Consider the following 24,038-nt stretch of genomic DNA (forward strand, 5'->3'; position numbering starts at 1 on the left):
CTTGCCCAGCTGCATTCCTAGACTGTAAGTTCTTTGTGGACAGGGGCTGCTCTCAGTGCCCACTCTAGTGCCTGACACGTGTGGTTCCCTAAAGCATTTTGAGTGAACGGATGGATAGACGGGTGCATGAATCGTGCAGGGGAGGAAAGAGACTCTTCCCTCTACCCTTCTAGGTTCTGGGCTGAGAGCCCCCTCTAATAAAAAACAGATGAAGAGGAGAAAACCAAACGGAAGTACATAGCTTATATACCTGCTGTACCTGGGAGATACCCAGGAAAACCGAGTAACTCAAAATGGCACAAGCCACCACCTTCACACCATCTCCAGCTAAAGGTAAAAGATGGGTGGGGGGGAAGCGGGCTCCTCACTGAGCAGAGAGCCCGATGCGGGACTCGATCCCAGGATGCTGAGATCATGACCTGAGCCGAAGGCAGAGGCTTAACCCACTGAGGCACCCAGGTGCCCCTAGGGCTGATTATTTTTAAGAAACAGTGGCCACAGGGGAAGCTCTGAAAACCTGAGTAGAAGTTACCCTTATGGGGAGCCTGGGTGGCTCAGTCAATTAAGCCTCTGCCTTAAGCTCAGGTCATGATCTCAGGGTCCTGGGATTGAGCGCCAAGTTGGGACTCAGTGCGGGTCTGCCTCTCCCTCTGTTGTCGCTGGAGCTCTTTCTCTCTCAACTAAATAAAATCTTAAAAAAAGAAAAAAGTTACCCTTGTGTAAGAGATATTTACGTTTATAAGGGAACTCTCCATCTGTGAGGCTGTCTCCCTCTCCGAATCTCAAGAAGCTGTATCCGTGGCGCTGGGGAGTCTCAGGCCCTTAAGCATCTGCCCGCTGCTCAGCTCCTGACCCCAGGGCCCTGGAGTCGAGCCCCACATTGAGCTCCATATCAGGCTCCCTGCTCGGCAGGCAGCCTGCTTCTCCCTCTGCCCCTCCCCCTCCTTGTGCTTTCTCTTTCTGTGTGTCAAATAAATAAATAAAATCTTAAAAAATAATAATAATAATGAGCCCGAAATAATCCTTGTGCCGAAAAAGCATGTTTTGAGGTAGCAAGTCCTGTTCCCCTTCCATACTTTGGTCAACTGTATTCCTTCCCTGTCTGACTTCTAATACCAATGTAAGGTCACCTGGACTTTTTCTTGGCCCTGGTTTCTTCATGTGTAAAATGATAGGTTAGAACTGGCTGACGTCTAAGGTCACTTTCTTTCAGGTGAAATTCTACAGTAAGCTCCCCTTGCAGTGAAAACGGATTCCTACAGACGTTAACATGTGAAGTCACATGGACGTTGTGGCAGCCGCGAGGGTGTGCCTTGCAGACTTCCAGCCGCTGGGAGTGTGGTCAACTGAGGGCCCCCACTACCCTGCTCTTAGAAAGCCATCACCACATTTGGGCAAGGCCCTGCCTCCCACGGGCTGCTCCTGCCAGACCGCCTTCCAGAAGGAGCATGGCGGGGATACACAGCAGGACCTTTTGTGGGAAATACCACTCTCTGCTGATGGTCAGTTTTGGCTCTCGGACTCCCCCTCAGTTTTGCCAAACCCTCCTTTGACTACAGAGCAGCCTCGGATGCCTCCACCCAACCTTCTTTCCGCCTTTGCTTCGCTTGGGGTCAGCCTCCCATGGTGGTCCCATGCCCCTCCCAGGCTTCCCCAGCTGTCTTGCCATTTTCTTACAGGTGTTTCCTGTAATAACATCCTTGCACATTCATTCTCACGGCTTCTGCTTCTCGGAGGACTCAGACTAAAGCAGAAACCTAGTTCACACTGCGGTTCATTTCAGTGATTCTGAGCCTACAGCAGTTTTAAACTTTATACCTTATTCAGCACATCTAATAGCAATCTTAATCCTACTACTCGTACCACTAGAGATGATGTGTTAGGGAACATTTCCTGTGTCACTCACTGTGTTAGTTTATATATATCGCATCATTCCGTTGTCACAGAAACCCTTAAAGTAAATCTCCTTTTTATCCCCATTTTACAAATGAGATAGTTGAGGCAGGGCACAGGTTCATGTGTGGTGGGGTTCGATCCCGGGACCCCAGGATCATGACATGAGCCACAGGCAGACGCTTAACCGACTGAGCCACCCAAGCGCCTGAATAATGACATTTTAGCCATTACCTCTGACAAGAAAGAAATCAGTGACTGGTTACTATGATGGTTTAATTTTCAGGAAGAAGACTCTCCTCCTAACCATCATAGTTTATAGCCGCTCAACATCAGAGCTCATCCTGCTTTTTCTAGAAACATTCTGCATTTGGCTTAGCCTGGTGTTCCTTTTACCTTTCTGGTCATTGCCTGGATCTCTTTCTGGACCTTTCTCCTCCATGGCCCCCCTCTTACACACTAGCTTCCTTGGGGCTGTGCCCTAAGCCGCCTTTTCTTCTTGTGCTACTTCGTTCCCATAGGTTCAGTAACCAAAGATCTACAGATGAATCCCAAACCCAGTCCTGCTTCCTGGACTTCTGGCCCAGATAGCCAACTCCCTACTCAATATCTTCTCTTGGTTGTCGGTCTCATGAGCCCTCAAAATTAGCATGTCCCTAAGAGAGCTCCTCATTCGGCCTATTCCTGATCATGGTCCTCCATGGTCCCTGTCACACTCTAGATCCAACTGACCAGAATATGGCCCCCATGAAGGCAAAGATCATATGTTCCTTGTGGTTGCTGTTGACCCTCTGGAGACTAACCCAATGCATGATATGTTGTAGGGTTTCAGTACAGAATGAATGACTGCTCTAAGCCATTACCAAGTTTTTTGGTTCCACCTTGAATCTATCCAGTTTTCCTCACTGCTTCTGCTACTGCTCTAGTCCAAAAGACCAGAATCTTCCAAGCCAACTGGTATCCCTGCTTCCATCTGCCTCTATCTCATCCATTTTCCAGATTACTGCCATGATAATATTTTTCCAAGGGAAAATGGTATCAGATAACCTCCCTACTCAAAGTCCCTCTGTGCTGCCCTGTTACCACTCCGCTAGCAGGCCTCACAGCCCTGTCTTGACTAACGTGGCACCCAGTGCTGTAACCCGCTCCTCTCCCTCCCTTTGCTCCACTCCTCTGGTCTATAGGTCCCTCAAGCACAAGAGACACCGTTATCTCTTACCTCTCACCCTGCACTCATTCCATGACTTCTGCTTATAATACACTTGCCCTCATTTCATGTGGTTGGCTTCTGTTCATCTTCCATTTCACTTAAAGGTGCACCTGCAGAGAGAACATCTTGGATCCCTTCAACCAGAGTGTATTTCTTTGCTTTAAGCCTTTCTAGCTGACTGGAAAAGTTTAGTGCCTCCGTTTCTCTAATCCTCTTGTCTAAAAGCTCATGTCAGGGACCCAATTGTTCATCTCTGTATTCCCGGTACCTAGCACAGTGCTAAATACATATTCATGTCCTATTGAATAAGCTGGGGCTTGGGGCATCAGGAAAATAGGTAAGGTCCTCACTTGTAAACCTATAGTCAAGAAGTTGGCAGGTCATCTCCAAGGTTTTGATAGATTGAAATCTAACTAAGTGAATCCTCCATTACTTAAAAAATACGAAATTAAGGGGGCACCTGGGTGGCTCAGTCATTAAGCATCTGCCTTCGGCTCAGGTCTTCATCTCAGGGTTCTGGGATCGAGCACTGTGTCAGGCTCCCTGCTCAGGTGGGAGCCTGCTTCTGCCTCTCTCCCTCTGCCCCTCCTTACCACTTGTTCTCTCTCTCAAATACATAAATCTAAAAAAAAAAAATTGAAGATTTTACTTATTTACTGGAGAGAGAGAGTGAGCATTAGTTGGGGGGAGGAGAGAGAGAGAGAAGCGGGCTCCCACTTGAGCAGGAAGCCCGATGTGGGGTTCCATCCCAGGACCCTGGAGATCAGGACCTGAGCTGAAGGCAGCCACTTAACCCACTGAGCCACCCAGGTGCCCCCATAAATAAAATCTTTAAAAATACTGCAGTAAGATACCATTTCCCATCAACTAGAATGGCTGTAATTTAAACAAAAAAATGGACGATCACAAGTGCTGGTGACGATAGAGTAATTGGAACCCACTGAGCCACCCAGGTGCCCCCATAAATAAAATCTTTAAAAATACTGCAGTAAGATACCATTTCCCATCAACTAGAATGGCTGTAATTTAAAAAAAAAAATGGACGATCACAAGTGCTGGTGACGATAGAGTAATTGGAACCCTCATACGCTGCTGGTGGGAATGGAAAATGGAGTAACCATCTTGGAAAACAGTCTGGCAATTCCTCAGAAAGTTAAACACGGTTACCATATGACCTAGCAATTCCCCTCCTAGGCATATAGCAAAAGAGAAATGAAAACATATGTCCACACAAAGATTTGTACACCAGTGTTCATAACAGCATTATTCATTAAACCCAAAACATGGAAACCACCCAGATGTCCATCAACTGATGGCTGGATGAACAGAAGTGGTCCATCCATACAAAGGAAGGTTATTCAGGCATAGAAAGCAATGGAGCACTATTACCAGCCACAGCATGGATGAACCTTGAAGGCATATTAAGTGAAAGAAGAGACACGGAAAAGATCACATAGCGTATGATTACATTTCTGTGAAATGTCCAGAGAAGGCAAATCCAGAGACAAAAAGCAGATTTGTGGGCCGGGATTGGAGGATTGTGTGGCGGGAAATTAGGACTAACTGCTCATAGATATGGTGTGCCTTTTCAGAGGGATGGAAATGTTCTGGAATTAGATAGTGATAACGGTTGCGTAACATAGTGAATGTGCTAAAAACCACTGCATTTTATTATGAGTTATATCCATTTTAAAAATGCTAAGCAAAGATTCTTAAGTTCGTCATTCTGTGTGCACTAGCACGTACTTATTCAACATGCTTTATGCTCAGTCTGTGGTTTCTTGTTTGGGAGTTGTTAGTTGCGTGCAGACGGGGTCAAGATGGCCGTATCCCCCGCAGAATGGTTAGTAATGTCAGATTAGATTACGACAGGTGACTGTATTATTATTACACTTACCATACTGTCTTCTCCTGCAGAGTATCTACTTTTAATGGTTTGGGAATTGAAGAGAGTCAAGATTGTGTCATTTTCATCACTCTATGTGCCTAAGACAGTACTTGGGATATTGCAAGTGCTGAGTACATGTTTCACTTGCAGTGGGACTTAACAAGGCACGGTTGACAGTGCCCAGAGAGATTTCCGCCTGCCCCACCTGGAGAGTGGGCGCTTCTGGCATCTATAGGTGGAGACCAGGGATGCTGGGACCTGTCCTGCGATTCACAGGACAGCCCCCGAAGACAAAGATTTCTCTGGCTCCAAATGTCAGTCGTGTAGACATTGAAAAACCCTGTTCTAAATGGTTGAGTAGAGCACCTGGGTGGCTCAGTGGGTTAAGCATCTGCCTTCGGCTCAGATCGCGATCCCCAGGGTCCTGGGATCGAGCCCTGCTTCGGGCTCTCTGCTCAGCTGGGAGCCACCTTCTCCCTCTCCTGCTTCCCCTGCTTGTATGCCCCTCAAATAAATAAATAAAATCTTTTTAAAATTAAAAAAATGATTGAGCAAATGACTTACAAGTCCCCCAAATTAGTTTCATCGGAAGATGAAAAAAAGCTCCCTTTAAGGACAATTAAATCATAAAATCATCCCTGCATTTGGTGCTCTTAGTTAATGAAATGTCCCCGACCGTATCTTTGCGGCTCTGAACCGAAGAAGTGCGTGGGGGGAGAGGCAGAGCTGGGGCCCTTGCTGACTTTGACTAAGGATTATTAACTTGCGGAGAATTCAGTCCTGCAGCGGAAAGCCCGTGGTCACACGCGCATTCCTTGTCTGTTAAAGAAACCAGGAACCATTTTACATTGTATTTCAAATGCCCAAGGAAACAATCCCAGCCTTCCACAAAATATACGACTCAAGTCTTTTCTTCCCAAAGCTGGCGGCAGTCACGCCCACCACCAGGTCAGAAAGTATGTAAAGGAGCAGCAGGCTTCAGTCAGGGCCCAGAAGGCCACTTGGTGGCCGGGCTCACTCCTTCAGGTCTCCGGATCAGGGCTCAGCATGCTAAGGCCTGAAAGCCAAGGCTGGTGGCCATCTATTTTTACATGACCTGTGAGCTAAGCCTGGTTTTACCCTTTTTTTGTGTGTGTGTCTAAGATTCTATCCATTTATTTGACAGAGAGAGAGAGAGAGCACAAGCAGGGGGAGCGGCGGGCAGAGGGAGAGAGAGAAGCAGGCTCCCTCCTGAGCAAGGAGCCCGATGTGGGGCTCGATCCCAGGACCCTGAGATCATGACCTGAGCCAAAGGCAGATACTTAACCCACTGAGCCACCCAGGTGCCCCTGGTGTAACCTTTTCAACTGGTTCAAGTTAAGCCAAGAAAGAATGCTGTTACCTGACACATGGAAAGTATATTAAATTCCATTTCAGTGTCCATAAATAGATGTTTTATTGAGCCCAATTATGCCCATCTGTTTGCTGTCGCCCACTACTGCCCATCTGGCTGTTCTTGGCCTTGGACAGAGATCGTTCAAGCCTATTGATGGCGAAGCCTGAAATATTTACCATCCGACCCTTTCTGAAAAGCATTTGCCAACCTCTTCTCTACGGTTAAAGAGTTTAGCAAATGGTTTTCCTTGGAGGCAGTGAGGAATGAGATCCCACCCTGGGCCAGAATCCCTGACGTGTGGCCCAGCTGGGGACTTAGACAAACTCTTAGACTCTCTAGAGCCCTTCCACCTCTGAACTGTCAGGGGGGTGTGGAGAGTCCAGCTTTGGGTAGTGGTTCCCAGGTAGCCGATGAGGTACACGCACAGCATTCTTGTTGGGACAAAGCCACGGGGCCACGGCATCACATGATCACACTCGGCGCCAGGGCAGACACAGACCTAGACCGCCCCTGTGTCTGAACAGAGCAGATTGGAAAATTGGCACCCAACACAGTTCGGAGACAAACTCTTGGCCCCTTTCACGTGCCCTAGTTTTATAGATTATGTAACCAGATTCTTCTAACCCAGCAAAGAAAGAAACGGACAGCACTCATGACTGGGGAAGGCGGGCAGCCCCAAATTCAGGCTTTAGAATCTAATCGAGCCCTTAGGGCAGGTTTATCGAATTTCACCAGGTGATTGTGCCCTCGTCTGTTCACTTACTGGCAGGAACGAGTGAGTCTCTGTTGCCCTTTTCTGTGTTCTCCATACTAACATGTGACTCTTTATCCCCAGGCCAAAGGATCATGGGCTGTCCCCTTCGGCGCTGCAGCCCGGGGTCTGTCGCTACGGGAGCAAGCTGGCCTGCTGCTACGGCTGGAGAAGGAACGGCAAGGAAGTCTGTGAAGGTGGTTGTGGGAAAACTCAGACCGCCCTGGGCTCGAGTCGTAGGCCAGTGTCCTTGGGTTTTTATCTGGGACACCATAAACTGTCCCCAGGTGGTCCACCACTTGTCACCAAATCCCTTAACTGGTTAAAAAGGATAAACTCTTACCTGCATGTCCCATACACTTTAGGTGCTGGTGTGGATTGTGCTGGATTATACATGGTAAAGGGCAAAAATGTGAGCTTTTTTTTTTTTTTTTTTTAGAGTAACAGTACTACCTTCTTTCTGTCTCTGCCCCAAACTCCTCTCTAGCTGGTTCAGAAATATCTGGATAGACCACAGGTGAAGACAGAACTTGATAGTATCCAGAATCTATAAACCACTGAAAAACACTGATGACACTCCCACATGTCACCCACCATCAGTTTCCTTGCTGACATGATGACAACAGTATCAAGATACTAGGAAAAATATTTGAAGAGCATTATTGCCTCCCTAGATAAAGAAAGTTAGAACATCCCCCTGGGACTTTGTCAGTTCAAAAAGAGGGTGGGTCCTTACACTGGGTCTATAGTGTCATGGTCGCGGGTATTGTCTTGGGAATGTCAGAATGTCAAGGTCAAGGTAAGCCAGCTGAGGCTCCACTTCCTCTGCAACTTGGAGAGATTAATCCCCGCTTCAGAAGGGAAGGAGTGTAAGCATTGAAGGGTATGCTCATGACCCAGCGTGCACAGAAAATATCTCCTAAATCACCCTTGACTCAGAAAGGACCCATGACTCTCCTGTTCCTTCAAAGCCCATGTGGTGCAGGCATTAAATGTTGCTGTGTTCTTTTTCTAGACACAGCGCATTTTTATGTGAAAGCAGTCAGGTGGAAAGGATCGCATGATTTGGAGTCTTAGAGCTGTACGAGCCTCGAGCCTCAGCCCCTCCTGCCATAAAACTTAAAAGTCTCTGGTGAATAAATGAGGGTGATCTTTGGCTTTCTGTAAGGTCTGCTCTGTAAGTAAATCAGAGCAGTCTGGCCACGTCACAGCCAGCTGGTCGCATTCTCGATGCTTCTGTAGACCATGTAATAGCACTGACATGGAAGGGTGTAAAGCAAGCTGTTGAAAAAGCATGTGCAGAGGGTTCAAGCACAAGGCTCATGTGCACGTTGGGCAAGCCCAAAAGCTCATCGGCACCCCTGCCGCCCCAGTGAAATGTTGAAGTATTAAATTGCAATGGTTTTTGTATCTAAAGTCTGTATTCTATCCAATTTGCATGGTCCTTGTTGACGGTAAAGCTGTGTGCTCCTTGAAGCACCAAATAACAGGGCTCCTAAGCCAGAGCGCGGGCTGCGTGGTAATGACAAGAGAAGACGTGCCCCCCTGCCTGAATGGGCAGAGTCGCACCCCAGCCTGGGAGGTCCCAGTACGCCCGGACTCTACTTCCGTCCGTCTGTTCACCCTTCGCTCCTCCAGAGGCCCTGACTCCAGGCTGCAGCTTTCTGGATCTTGGCTCCTGCCCTGCCTAAATCTGCTCCGAGGGCCGGATGGCTCAGCTCGGTGCCCTTAACCTTCAAATGTATGTCACTTAGCAAGATGAGGTAAAGAGTCATCCCCGAACAAAGCCCGGTGCGAAGCCGCAGATGGAGGACCTGGAGGGGGGATTGAACAGGAACTGTAGCTAATGTACACTTCAATCCCAGGCCAGTTTAGACATAAACTAAATTTCCCTGTGTTGTAGATTGGCTGTTCAAGTCACAGATCCAAAGTCGCTGGAAATGGAAAACATCTTGCTGGAGCTTTGACCTTATAGCAGCAAGGGTAACCTCCACCATTTCTCTTAAGTTCGGTTTGGCATTGATCCTGGCTTTCCTGTCTGGCCCACATTGAAAATAACTTTCCAGGGAGCAATCAGAGGTATTCAAGGCTTTAAAAAGTAAAAAGTGTATTTTTCTAACATCTAAACTTAAAGCTGCATCTCTAAGAGCATATCCATAACAAAATACACGCTGGAAAGCAAAATTCTCTTTTGTCTCCAGGAGGGAAAGAATTTTGCTGAGAAGCATTTTTTCCTTGCCTTCTCACGATTTATTCAGAGCCGTAAAATGGTTCCCTGTTAAAAGGTCTACACCAATTCTTTCATGTACTGTTTGAAACTATTTGAGTGTCTGATGTGTCCATAGCACTAGTAAATGCATCAAGAAAAACAAAGATGAATGTTTAAGTCCCTGTTCTGAAGGTGCTGGGAATCGGGTAGCAGATCTGAGTGAAGGATAGAAGCCAAGTGTAGGTCTAGTTATTTCAGAAGTTGGAGCCTGACCAATTTCACGGGCGAGGCCCACCCAAGTTCTATGAATTCTCAAAGCTGAGTGGAATTCTGTCATGGCCGGAGAAATCAATGAAGGCTTCCAGAAGGAGGGCTCATGCCAAGTAGCTCTTGAAGGAGCAGCAGGATATTAACCGCTGGAGGATGGGGAAGGGGTGCCCCAGGGTGGGGGTAACAACACAGGAAGAGGCAGAAAGGGTCCACGTTAGAGAAGAGCAGGCAATCTCGTTTGACCATAGTGTTGCCTATGTGTCGGGAACAGAGTACGCCGGGTCATAGTGATGATACCTGTGCGAAGTTCAAAAGGCAGTAAAGATTATTTGGTGATTTCTGTGCAAGGCACAGCATGATCAGAGCCGTGCTCTTGGAGTACGACATCAGTCGTATCTGATATCAGATTTCCCAGGAGCTGAGCCTGTGAAAGTGATTCTTGTGTTGGTGCTCTGTTGAGGGGTTCTCTCTGGAGAAATCTGTGAGGGACCGTGGCAGCGGGGGAAGGAGCCAGGCAAAGATACGGTTTCAAGATCCTGATCTTGATCAGCCTGATCCCACAGGGAGCTCTACACCACAGACTTTGTCCTGTCCCAAAAGCAAGGGCTAGGCTGTTAGACCCCGAATCAGTTAAGCACCGGATCACCGGGTCATTTTGGGTCCAGGTGACTGGGAGATAAATGTTGACATTAACAAAGAATAGGGTTTGGGGTCGAGGGAGGAGATGCTGGGGTCAAGCCAGAGACTCAAGGGGAAGGGAAGTAGGCAGCATTCCTGGGCCATTGCCAGGTCATCCTTTCAGGCGGGGGCTAGTTCCTGAGCTCCTACTGGATCTGGACATGGAAACAGCTCCGGGCTCCTGACTCCCCATAGACTCCTTTCTCTCTCATTCATTTTTCCTTGGTTCTCTCCCCTCCTTCTCTTTGGGTTTTTCCATCTTCCTTTTGTCCCATCCACTGCCTCTTCTCCCTACCTCCTCCCTATGAGCCAGACTCAAACTTCCCATCATCTTTGACTTTTTTTCTTGCCCCCAATCCAGTGAAACTTTCTTTTCTTGGTGTTTCTCCCATCACTTTCAACAAACAAGTGTTTATGGAGTGCCCAATTTGTGCCAGGTGTCTGGATATAGAAGTGAAAAAAAAAAAACCAAAAAAACAGAAGAAACAAATCCTGCCTCTGTCGTGCCACGATCCCCCTCCTCCTCATGATTCTTCTAGTTCTCTTCCTTAGGGCTGGAAGTCAGGCCTCTCTGCCTTCCTTCTGTGGTTCATACAGAGCTTTAAAGATAGAATTTGATTATTCAAAAGCAAAATAGAGAAAATATGGAAGACAAAAAAGAGGTCAGTGACAGAAAGGAGGACGACCTTGGCACTTGACCAGGATTGCTTTGGAGTGGGTCCCTTCCAGCTCCCACATCTCATATCTTTTATTAAATGTTTGTGTTTATAGGCAAAACTAGCCGACTGTGGTCTGGGAGGCTTTGTTTTTCTTTGAGTGCCACTTGAGGCATGGCAGTGCTAAGCAACGTTATGATAAACTTGGCTAAACTCACACTCCGTTGGGGTGGAGGGATGGGGGAGAGTGATCTAGTTCACAAAAAAGCGCTCTCCAGTATCCCAAAGGGGAGAACACAGCTAGAGAGGAAGCACATCACCGTTTCCATCCCCCCATGGCTTTCTCCACCAGATAGAAGGCTGCAGAGTTTGACCTGCGTCCATTTCTCTGTGCTAAGTACTCCTGTTCTTTTATCCTCAAAACACTTTTCCCTTCCACAGCTACGTGTGAACGAGGGTGCAAGTTCGGTGAGTGCGTGGGACCAAACAAATGTAGATGCTTCCCAGGATACACCGGGAAAACCTGCAGTCAAGGTCAGTACTACAGGCCGGGGTCCAAGTACAGACGTACCCCAGAGCTTTCCGAAGCCAGGAAGTCGTTATGATAGACACTCCTCGACCCGCCATTGGGTGGGTTGTAAGTCGACTCTTCGTATGAAAGGGGCTTCCGAACTAGATCTTTCAATCCATTTCTTCTAGAAAATACAAAAATCCTTCCGAAGTTTTTGTTAAGATGCCAGACAAAAGGCCTTTTTTTCCTCCTCTCAAATAATTTTTTCCTAGAGGCACCTGGGTGGCTCAGTGGGTTAAAGCCTCTGCCTTTGGCTCAGGTCATGATCTCAAGGTCCTGGGATCGAACCCCGCATCAGGCTCTCTGCTCAGCGGGGAGCCTGCTTCCTCCTCTCTCTCCGCCTGCCTCTCTGCCTGCTTGTGATCTCTGTCTGTCAAATAAATAAATAAAATCTTAAAAAAATTTTTTTTTTCCTAAAATAATTTTCATTGTGTTTCTACACTACCAAAGTCATACGTATTTTTTACTGGGAAAACAACAACACAGTGATGCAAAAGGATGTAAGGTAAAAAGTGGCAGTGTCTCATCTGCTCCCCCGACCCCTTGAGTTTACCCTCAGACCCTGAAGGGCTCTCCTCTGGGTCGGTGCATTCTTATTGCACGTGCGGGTCAGCACGGACAGAGCCGGCTCAGGCTTCTTAAGGCTGTATCCTCGGTCCTGAAGCAAACGCTTTTATCGTTTGTATAGAAAGGACGTCGTTTAACCACTGTCATCTACGTTGTCTCCGATTTCTTGCCATTACAGCCAGTGCTAAGCCACACGCCATCCTACACGCAGCCTTGCACCCTGGTTTTATAGGGCAGACGTCTGAAAATAGAATTGTTGGCTTGAATGACATGCATGTTTTTATTATAATTGACATATCTTAAGAGGTACTTTAGGACTTCTCATAAACTCTTTATCTGAAGATAGTAAAGACTGTGTTTATACTGTTGACCACAGTGGTTCTCAACTTGGGCAATTTTATTCCCCAGAAAGAGTTGCCAGATAAAATATAAATCTCAAATCAGATTTAAATTTCAGGTAAACAATAGATAATTTTATAGAGTACGTAGGTCTTAAATACTGCATGAGACATATGTCCGCTAAAAAATTATTAGTCAGTTACCTAAAATTCAAATTCAACTGGGCATCCTGCTTTCTGTTTGCTCGATCTGGGAACCTTACCCCGGAGACATCTGGCAATGTCTGAAGATGCTGTGGGGGTTGGGGGGTCACTCCTGGCATCTAGTGGGTAGAGCCCGGGGGGTTGGGGGGGGCTGCTCTGCCTCGTATAGTGTGTGGGGTGGCCCACACTGCAGAGAAGGATCTGGCCCAAATGTCAGCAGGGCTGAGGCCCAGAGACCCGGGTGGGCAGAAGCCTGGCGTAATTAAGCAAGTGCCCGCAGTCCATAATACAGTTGGGCAAAGAACAGCGCATCAAGTTCAGCTGTCCTTGGGGCTGCCGGGCTTCTGGAGGGAAGGACGGAGTCTCAGAGATGGGCAGGCAGCCACTCCACTGTGCCACCCCCAGGCCTCGCTGCCAAGCCCCAAGGTTAGCCGTGTACACCCATGTACCAAAGGGGCCGCTAGGCCTCCTGGTCAGAGGGGAACCTCTGAGTCTCCACTGTCCCACCACTAGGAGTGGGACAGTTCACACCAGAAAACCTGTTCCTCCGTTCATCCTGGATTCTGTACCAAGATATCGTCTGCAGAGGTTTGGAAGAGAGAAGATATTTTTCATGCTGGTTTTCCATTCCCCATAAAATATTAGTGTTGAGGGAATGGTCTAGCCGGCTCAGGTTCATGACTGTCTTGTCTCCTCCTGCAGCTTTCCTGGCCCCACCGGTGGCCCGATCAAAGTCCGTCCAGAGCCATTAATGGTGACAGGCCTCCGCCCTCCACTGTGGTGTCTTTCCCCCAAATGCTTCTCCCAAGCAAGGAGGGAGTCACCTCTTGAGTTAGGGCCAAGCGATGGGGTATTTCTGGATTTCCCCTTAATGTCCAATTATCTTTTTCCAGTCCCCCCTTTTGAAGGGGTCAGGACCCCTGCAGGAGAAGGTGGGGTAGAGGGGGTAAGCAGTGGAGGAGCTTTCAGACGTTCCACGAAGACATCAGAAAATTCCTGAGGTTCTTATAAGAGGGTTGCCCTGCTGAATTTTGGTCTTATGCAGAATTTGGTTCTTTTTTCCTTGAAGGAGTTAAGCCACGAGGCGCCCACATGACCACATCTCCAAAGATAAGCTCCTCTACCCATGATCGCTTTTTTTTTAAAGATTTTATTTATTTGGGTACCTCGGTGGCTCAGTCAGTTGGGCATCTGCCTTCGGCTTGGGTCAAGATCCTAGGGTCCTGAAATAGAGTCCCTCATTATGCTCCCCTCTCTCACCAGGGAGCCTGCTTCTCGCTCTCCCTCTGCCCCTCCCCCTGCTTGTGTGCTCTCTGTCAAATAAATGAATTAAATTAAAAGATTTTATTTATTAATTTGAGTGAGATACAGAGCACATGGGGAGAGGGGCAGAAGGAGAGGGAGAAGCAGACTCCACCCAAGTGAGAACTGGATGTGAGGCTTGATCCCAGGACCCTGGGATCATGACCTGAGCCGAAGGCAGACACTTAACCCACTGAGCCACCCAGATGCCCCCAAAAGGTCATTCATTCTTAGTATTTAAATTCTTTTTTAGGAAATACTGAGAAGCACAGAGAAGAAAGTCACCCTCAATCTTACCCCTGGAGATAACCATTGTTGGCATTTAGAGCATAGCCTCCGAGGCTTAAATGGTGTCCTACAGTCTCCCCACCGATAGCTGCCTGTCAGGGCTCCTTCTGGAAGGGTGTGAGCCAACACAAGTTAGTGGGTGTGGGCTGCGCAGAACAGGAACAACCAGAGGGAGGCGTTGCTGTGGGCGCCTGTCGTAGGCTGTCTGGGACAGTATTAAAGGCTAAAGTATCTAAATTGTATTTCTAGCTTTTTATTCAAACATTATACACACAGAATTGTGCACACATCAACAATATACAGCAGAGTGAACTTTCAGATTCATGCACATAACCAAGAAACGGAAACTTAACAGCCTTCCTGAGAACTGCACCTGCTCCCCTCCAGTGACCTGCCCCCCCAACAAAGAACTCTGTCTTGACCTTTTACACCACACATTAGTTGTGCCTGACTTTTTTTTTTTTAAGATTTAATTTTATTTATTTGAGAGAGAGCAAGAGAAAGCATGAGTTGGGGGGAAGGACAGAGGGAGAAGCAGGCTCCCTGCTGAGCAAGGAGCCCGATGCGGGGTTCCATCCCAGGACCCCGAGATCATGACCTGAGCCAAAGGCAGACGCTTAACCAAATCACCCAGGTGCCCCTGTGCCTGACTTCTTAAAAAAGATTTTTTTTTATTTTTTCAAAGATTTTATTTATTTATTTGACAGACAGAGATCACAAGTAGGTAGAAAGGCAGGCAGAGAGAGAGGAGGAAGCAGGCTCCCCGCCGAGCAGAGAGCCCAATGTGGGACTCGATCCCAGGACCCGGAGATCATGACCTGAGCCGGAGGCAGAGGCTTAACCCACTGAGCCACCCAGGCGTCCCAAAAGATTTTCTTTTTAAGCGGGGCTCCAACTCAACCCCGAGATCACCAGTCACGTGCTCCACTGACTGAACCAGCCAGGCGTCTCTCGCCCGATTCCTAATGTACTCCTTTGTCTCCAGCTTCTTCCTCTCACTCTCCTGGTCGTGAGCTTCACATGTTGTGGCTTGGAGCTATACTTGGTTCGGCCTCATTGCTGTATAGTATTCCTTCGCACGAGGATACAGGTCCTCTCTCCTCTCCTGCCCTCTGCTGGGAATGTTAGGATTAAGAATAGTGCTGCTGCGATCATCTCAGTACGCATCTTGGCAGACGCACATCCACGTTGCTGTTGAGGGTCCGCCTGGGACTGGCATCGCTAGGTCGTGCATATCCGTGTTTCTAGCTACAACAGATTCTGCCAAACAGCTTTCCAAAGTGGTTCTGCCCCTTTTCCTCCCCTCCGTCACTGCACGATCGTATTGTTTGCCCCACATCCTCATTAGTCCTTCAGAACGGAGTTTTACTGATAATTGGAGAAGAGGCGAGTCATTGCCCCATGTAACCCCACCACCACCACCGGCGGGGTCCAGGGAAGCCAGCCCAACCCTCCGTCTTGACGTTTCCCGATGTTGTTAGCCTCTCTTCGTGTTCTGCCTGCCCCCTGCAGATGTGAACGAGTGTGGAGTAAAGCCCCGGCCGTGCCAACACCGATGTGTGAATACGCACGGCAGCTACAAGTGCTTTTGCCTCAGCGGCCACGTGCTCATGCCGGATGCCACGTGTGCGAGTAAGTTCCAGCGGCCAGGCTGCTTGCAGTCATCCTTCGAGACCAGATGTTCAAGACCATAGGAACAATTTCTTTTAAAAATCGTGGTAAAATAAATATAACATGAAAGTCACCATTTTAAACCATAACGATTTCAGTGGCATTTAGTACATTTACGATGTTGTACAACTACCACCATTGTCTAATTCTAGAACATCCTCGTCACCCCCAAAGAAAACCCTGTGCCCATTAGCGATCATTCCCCATTCCTCCTCCCCAGCACCCTGCCCCCCCCCCCCCCCCCGCCACAGCCACTAATCTGCTTTCTGTCTCTCTGCATTTGCCTATGCTGGACACCTGCTTTTTAAAGAAAGAGGCAAACTGGAGAGAAAAATAAATTTCATATCTCTGTATATGTAGGGCATTTGGGGTTTCTTCATGAAAATAAGCATATTGTTTTAGGGAGGTGATACATTTAAATTCCATTTTGGGACATCAGTTCTTCCCAACTGCCTTTCTCACGCCCCTTGCCCTGTGCTCACAGATTAGTGACTCTTGTTGGAAATACATTCCAATTCACATTCCTGAAAAGAAAAGCCTTTCTGTGATAAAGAGAAACCCACGTCCTGTGGGAGGTAAGAGTATATCCATTCATTTATCCAAAGGGAATCAGGTTTACTGTTGCAGCTGAAAGGCAGACCCGTCCTCCCTGCCTGTCTCCCTTACTCGTCTCTTCCCCCCTCCTCTTCTCCTCCCCACCCCCAGTCTCTTTTGGCTTCTGCTATAGCTTCCTATGGCCACAGAGTTATCTGGGGCTTTGCCACAGTTACACAGTCTTGGCTAGTGCATGGTTTGCCGCTCCCCTGGCTTGTCCTTGTGTTTTCCGCCCTTGGTAAAGGGCCCCAACACCACCAGTCACCTAGATCCTCTGTTGGCAAGGAGGCTTAGGAGAGAAAGCAGACATTCAAAGTCTTTTTAAAAAATCCTTATTGTTAAATAAAAGTTATATGAATGTGGTAAAAAAAGAATCCTTATTGTACTAAATGAAACAGAAACCCACAAGAGGCAAATATGTTTATAATATATATGATATTATATATAAATATGATGTACTTAAATGAAATCTTGTAAGGCGACCGACCGTGCAACCACTACCAAAGAGAACTTTGCCAGAACCCCCCTCCCTACCGCATCATGGGAACCACGGGCTAGGCATTTATACTGATCACTTAACATTTTTATTTTTTTTTTTAAGATTTTATTTATTTATTTGTCAGAGAGAGAGAGAGAGCGAGCACAGGCAGACTGAGTGGGAGGCAGAGGGAGAAGCAGGCTCCCTGCCGAGCAAGGAACCCGATGTGGGACTCGATCCCAGGACGCTGGGATCATGACCTGAGCCGAAGGCAGCCACTTAACCAAGTGAGCCACCCAGGCATCCCCACTTAACATTTTTAAAAAGATCTATGCTAATGGATGTTTTGAAACATTCTGTGAAGGCCTAATCAGTGCCAAAAAAGGTATGTTTTCCCAAATGGAAGGATAGAATTAGAGAAATGTTGAAGACTAAGTTTAAAAGAAGACAACTAAAGAGAAAAGAGAATGAATGAGAAATGTTGCCATCGGTAGGTATTCCTTACATTACCTTGACACGTGTATCCATCTTTGTACCTTCTTTGTCTATTTCTGGATGTGGAAGGGTTGCTCGGACTCCCGGTTTAGAACTCAAAGCGTCCAGGTCAGACCTGGACCTCTCCTGATTTTATTTCACCTGACTCCTGGCAGTTTATTTTGTCCTGCTGGATGATTGGTATGTTATGGATGGTGCTGGATAAAGGGGGCGTATTCACTACACTTCCCCATTGGAGACACCCGTGATCAATATATAGTAGACTTTTGCTAAGGAAATACATTTTTGTGGGATAAGTTGTGTTTAGCAACATGTAACAGAAAAATCCACCTAAATTATCTCATTCACTGAAAAAGCCGGAGGCAGGCAGTTCCAGAACAGCTCAGTAAGGACTCACTCTCTGCCATCCTCAGGGTGCTGATTTTATCCTCACACTTGTGACCTCACGGTCACAAGATGGCTGCCCCAGCTCCAGATATCACATGTACATTTAAGGGAAGCCTGATAAAGGGGAGAGGAATGATGCCAGTGAATGAATGACTCTTCGTGCTTGTCCCTTTCATCATGCAGCAGCATCTGTTCCTGAAGCCCTGCTCCCACCAGCAGGCTCATCTTCGTATCTCTTTTGGCCATAGCTAGGTCCTATGGCCACCCACTGTTGCTCCAAGAGAAGCTGGGATGAAGATAAGTAACTGGCTTTCCTGCCTCAATGATGGGAGTGGTGAGAGGGAAAGGGCTCCTGGATGGATTGGGGCAGCCAGTCAGTCATATTCGCCACATGTTTTCATACAGGCGTGGAAATGACCAGGTCTCATGACTTGAGTGGCTCTCATTGAGGCTAGATATGTATGGAGAGATCTATAGAAGGGATTTTTTTTCCCCCCAGTAACTCAGATCAGTCATCCCCATCCGAGGTTGCATTTCCGCCTAGAGAGGCCCACGGGTGACAGAAAGACATGATAAGAGAATGTACGAGAGGAGGATGCAGCCTTTGGTGACCGAGGGGTGCCTGCCTACAGAACAGACCGTGGCGTCACCAAGATGCCACCCTTGCCCAGATGCCATGGGGGTCTCGGACCGTGACACTCATTCTGCAATACATTCTATGTACAACCCCAAGTGTCCTAGAATGCAGAGATCCTTTCTCAGTGAGAGCTTTTTACCGGCTCAGGAGGGCAAGGCTAACGCTTATGTCCATTTTCAGACTCCAGGACGTGTGCCATGGTGAGCTGCCAGTATGCCTGTGAGGACACGGAGGAGGGGCCGCGCTGCCTGTGTCCATCCCCGGGCCTCCGCCTGGCCCCCAGTGGAAGAGTTTGTGCAGGTAGAGCTGCCTGGCTCACCTCCGCGCCTCCTTCCCCCTCTACGGCGTTCCTTCTCTGTCATTCGGCACGATCTGCTTGTTGACTAGACTGAAAGCTCCTGAAAGTACAGATTTCTGCCCATTTCTGAACCAATCGGCCACATAGGCTCTAGACACACTTTGGGATGCTAGACAGAACACTCCAGCACTCCTGGGGATTGTCTAAGGCCCTAGTGGAAAAGGGATAGAGGTCATTTTATTTTAGTATATTTACCCTGCATGTTTTACTTCCACTAGCATAGAAACCTGCTACTTACTGTCATTCAGTGAATAAAATCCCAAGGGCCATTGGCCTCCGTTTTGAGTTCCAGCTCATATCTTCCTTCAAAAATGCAGTTACTTATTTTTTGTTTTTAGATCTAAGACTATTGAGAACAGTATGGCCTTTCTGCGTTGTTTGAGTTAGCAAGTAACCAACTTCCCTTTGTCTTTAAAGGTTGCTCTAAATGATCTGAACTAAGTATTCCAAAATCATTTCTCTTGGAGGGATGAGCAAACTGAATCCACGATATTAAAGGAGGAGAGAGAGCCCTCCTTTCTAGCTTGGAGTTCAGTCAAACCAATGGATTAGAACTTCAGTCTCTTGCTCTCCCCTGTCTCATTTTGTATTTTAGTTTTGGGCCCTGCAGAAGCTGACCCTGAGCAAGTAGTTGATTGGGGAGGTGACCCCAGGGAACGCTGCTTGAGGAGGAGGTGAGGGAAAGCCCTGGGCAAGTTTAAGGAGCAGATTAAGCGTCTGTGCCCCTCTACGAGACAGGGGAAGCTGCCTCCAGGTTTTCCTCCTGGGTCAAGGGCACTGGGGATTTATGCACCAACTCCTGTTCTTTATTAACTGGGCACGCGCTGCTCTGGAACCTTGACTCCCCGACATGGGTGACTGTCACTGCACAAGGTCGCAGGTGCCTCCTTAGGTAGAGAAAGGCTGTGTGCCAGGGGCGATGGGTGGGGCCGTCACAGGGTACCCTCATGGCTGATGAAACACTTTTTGCCTTACTTCCTTTGTGGATCTGAACTATGTTCAGTAACCGAACTGTATATTCTCATCATTCTGTACTTACGTGCAAGTGAACACACAGCATTAAGAAGGAATATCACACTGAATCAGTGGTGGAAGAGCTGTTAACCTTTTTTATTTAAATAAGCAAATACCTGTGCAATTTAATGTTCTTCCTTGTTTACTGCAATAGAAATATTTCTCAGTGCTGGATGTTTATTTATCCCAAATGCACATACCTTGATAAGCTGCATTTAGAAAGTTCAGCCAAATAGGTCCTAAATCAGGGAAATAGTTTTTTTTTTTTAAAAAGCCCTGTAGGGGTGCCTGGGTGGCTCAGTGGGTTAAGCCTCTGCCTTCAGCTCAGGTCATGGTCTCAGGGTCCTAGGATCGAGCCCCGCACCGGGCTCTCTGCTCAGCGGGGAGCCTGCTTCCTCCTCTTTCTCTCTCTGCCTGCCTCTCTGACTACTTGTGATTTCTCTCTGTCAAATAAATAAATAAAATCTTTTTAAATAATTAAATAAAAATTTTAAAAACCCTGTAAAATAAAAATTTTGGCCCTGCTCCTTGAGAATAATCTGATTTCATTAGATTCATAGGGTTTGGCATTCCTCGGTCAAATAAGATATATATAAGACTCATTCTTGACCAAACTGAAGCCAATTTTTCCCCACCTTTGATTTGACGGGTGTCATTTTTATTGAAGGGAAAGATAATCTGCACAAAAGTGGTCCCTGAAAAATTATTTTGGTCAGTCCAACATGTATTTAGTCTTTTAAGAATGCAAAGAGAACAGCACTAACTTGCATGTTTACCCATAGGTCCAAATTAACAACATAAAACATCTATTCGATTTGACAGCTTAAAGTGAAAGCAAAGCCTGAGTCTGGATAGTTGGGTCAGCATAGCCACGTGCCCCTCAGTAGCCTAACTCTCAAGGAAAGCAGGGAAGCCTATTGTCTGCTCAAGTTCCATCACGACATCATTACACTTGACCCACAATTTATGTTTAAAGGTAGTTGTAGCAAACCACGGCTCTGGTATTCGGGTCAGTATCGTAGGAGCCCTGGGGGAACTGGCCGATGAAATCATTCTTCCATAGAAGACAACCTCAAAGGTGTGTATCCAGTTTGCTTAACATGTAGTTACCTGACTCGGTTTTCAAAAGTTGTATACGCTATAATAGCTGGAAAAATAATTCTGTCAACGAGCACGTCATGTCTCTGTGCCAAGTGCCAACCATACGCTCCCTGCCCCAGGAGAGATGGGGATGTGAGTAGCCACATGGCAGAGAGATGATGTCTCAAAGATGAGATGTGCAACGTGACGGAAACACGCTGCATGTGTATCGGTGTGAGCATGCACGCGTGTGTGTCTTAAAGGGAGAGTGCTTTTCTTGCCATCACTGACACCTTCTGGTTCTCCATCCTAGACATCGACGAATGTGCCTCCGGTAAAGCCGTGTGCCCCTACAATCGAAGATGTGTGAATACATTTGGAAGCTACTACTGCAAATGTCATGTTGGTTTCGAACTGAAATACACCAGGGGCCGGTATGAGTGTGTAGGTAAGAGTCAGCGTCTTTTTCTTCTGCCGTCTCCCCAGCAGACCTGTAGGCTTTGTCTGCAGGTGTTCGGATGTCAGTTCGGTCTATAGTTGAACAATCTACTGTACTGACCAGTTGAACAATATAAAACAAGTCACTTTGTTTGTTTGTTTGTTTATTTGTTTGTTTCTGGCTTTTACGGAACTCTGGTGAGATGAATTAGGTGAAGCCAGGTCAGTAAAGGTCTAAAGTAAGGGACTGCCTTGTTTCTAGTTCTGCTTTGCGGGCAAATATCTTGAGATGATTTTTGTGGATTTTTTGAAAATTCAGTTAGTTTTCTTTTTAATTTTGGATTCCCCGGATACATATCTAAAAAAGGGAACAAGAAAGCACAAAAGGAAGAGTAAAAAGGCCCGTTTGGTCTTGATCTCAGTGATCTGTTCATAATAGTTTCCTTTGTAGGTGGCTTTAGAAAACTATGTGAGCGGGCTGAAGGCACAGTCTCTTTCCCTCTTCAGCCCTGTCGTGGTTCAAGCTCCAAATCCCCTAAAACGTTCGGTGGGTCACCAAAGCCACCCTCTGATAAGATTCTGGTCTCAGTCAGCTCTTGGCCTGATCTGTGTGAAATAAAATATCTTGGCCTTTAGTGAAGGGATTCCAAGCCTGAATGAGCAAGTGAAGGGGGGTGTCTGGGAGCCCTTGGACACACTCACATCGTCCTTGCTACAACGCAGGATGGGGCCTGCCCTACGGTGAAGGGAGATCCGGGTTCCCTGTAGATGCCTCTTTGTGTAGCATGTGGAGCAAATGTTTGTATAATGGGAACGCTGGCGGGTTGGGGGGAAAGTAGGATTTCATTCAACCCCCCATCCACAGCATCCTGAAGCCTCCACATCTATCTGCACTCAAATCCTTTGAAACACAGAGGCTGGCATACACAGGCTCATAAAATCCATGTTTCTTGGGGGCCTGGCCTCCGGGCCCTGCTGCAGACACCCGTAGCTCGGCAAAGCCGCATCACAAAGAAGCCTGTTCGCTGATACCTAGGGGGTTCATCTGGATGGGGTGGGAAAGCATATGGAGAGCTTCAAAGGGAAATGCATCTTGTGATTCTAAGTGATTAAGATTAGCATCTGGGACGCCTAGGTGGCTCAGTTGGTTAAGCGACTGCCTTCGGCTCAGGTCATGATCCTGGAGTCCCAGGATTGAGTCCCACATCAGGCTCCCCGCTCGGCAGGGAGTCTGCTTCTCCCTTTGACCCTCCCCCTTCTCATGCTCTCTCTCTCTCTCTCTCAAATAAATAAATAAAATCTAAAAAAAAAAAAAAAAAAAAAAAAAGATTAGCATCTGAGCTCCTTTGGTGGCTAAATTCGAAACAATGAACTATTTTGTGGGCACACGTCTCCCAAAGCATGGAGAGCAGGTGAGATGGAGAAGGGAGCTAATGAGCGGCTCGCTCGGGTGGGATTCGGCCAACTTTCCTGGTCTCCATCCAGCAGACGAGCTCGGACCAGCCTGACCCGGCTCCCGGCAGCTTTGAACAGAATGCCTATGAGTTCAGATGATGTCAGCGGTTCAGAGCCCCCTTATCCTTTGTTGGTTAGGCGTCCCAAGCCCTTCCACATGTAGAATTTATTTTCTAATACTGTTATTTCTGAATTAGACGGATGAAAAAGTTAACAAAAAAACTTGAGCATCTTACAGATTTCAGTGGTGTTGATAAGCAGTCGGGGTTGCCACGGGGGCAGTGGACCGCGAAGAGCCCTCCCAGCTCCCTGCCGTGTGCTGGTGTCAGGCTGAGGCCGGGCTCTGTGCCAAGGCGTCGGGGGTACCGAACACCTCTCGGTTCTCAGACCGCACTCGGTTCGTTTGGCAGTGCTGGGTGGTTGGCCCTGGGGTTGCTCGAGTGACGGTCTTAGAGTAGGTATGCGGTCGCCTTCTAGCAAGCCCTGCTGCCACAGAGTTGTTCACGGGAACACTCTCATTTTTAGATATGAACGAGTGCGCCATGAATACCCATATGTGCAGCCTCTACGCCAATTGCCTCAATACCCAAGGGTCCTTCAAGTGTAAATGCAAGCAGGGGTACAAAGGCAATGGACTTCAGTGTTCTGGTAAGTAGCGCTTGCTCGTGGCATCTTAGCTATCCACAGTAAAGGGTTCTTGCCATATCTCCTTCCTTCCTCCCTTCATTTGTCCCTCTGTGTGTGTCTCTGTCTCTCTGCACGTGTGATAGCTTGCGTGTGCCATATTTGAAAATTTTCACTATGCCTCAGTCTTCTCTACTAATCAGACCACACCTTCATCACTCACTGAAGTTGTGGGCACCGAACTTAAAGACCAGCAAAGGTCCTGGATATTTCTCCGGTCACAACTTCCTTTCAAATACTGAAAATAAGCTTTAAGGCCAAATGGCGCCATGCGAATGTTATCCAGCAGGATGGGGTAGGTTATGGTGCGGTAACAAGCCATCCTAAAACATCAGTACCTCAGGACTACACACTTTTTAACCACATGAATTCAAACTTCTTCCGGAACACACAACCGAAAGTATGATGAAGCTGATGTCATTTTATCAGTCATCCTCAAACCTACATTCACATTTTTTTTAAAGATTCTATTTATTTATTAGAGAGAGAGGACTAGCGGGGGAGGGGCAGAGGAAGAGGGAGAAGCAGACTCCCCACTGAGCAGGGA

General features: G+C 47.4%; 1 protein-coding gene across 1 annotated transcript in view; it reads left to right on the forward strand.

Annotated features, from left to right (window-relative positions):
- EGFL6 (EGF like domain multiple 6) overlaps positions 1-24,038 on the forward strand; it is a gene marked incomplete at its 5' end in the record, with an annotated part of 62,357 nt that overhangs the window by 15,266 nt on the left and 23,053 nt on the right. The window contains 6 exons of the mRNA XM_080794912.1: positions 7,202-7,314; positions 11,372-11,464; positions 15,713-15,832; positions 18,643-18,762; positions 21,228-21,362; positions 23,333-23,455. Coding sequence (XP_080651038.1) covers positions 7,202-7,314; positions 11,372-11,464; positions 15,713-15,832; positions 18,643-18,762; positions 21,228-21,362; positions 23,333-23,455 — 704 coding nt within the window. The remainder of the gene's footprint in view (positions 1-7,201; positions 7,315-11,371; positions 11,465-15,712; positions 15,833-18,642; positions 18,763-21,227; positions 21,363-23,332; positions 23,456-24,038) is intronic.

The sequence above is a fragment of the Martes martes genome, assembly GCF_963455335.1.
Source record: "Martes martes genome assembly, chromosome: X".
Lineage (NCBI taxonomy): Eukaryota > Metazoa > Chordata > Mammalia > Carnivora > Mustelidae > Martes > Martes martes.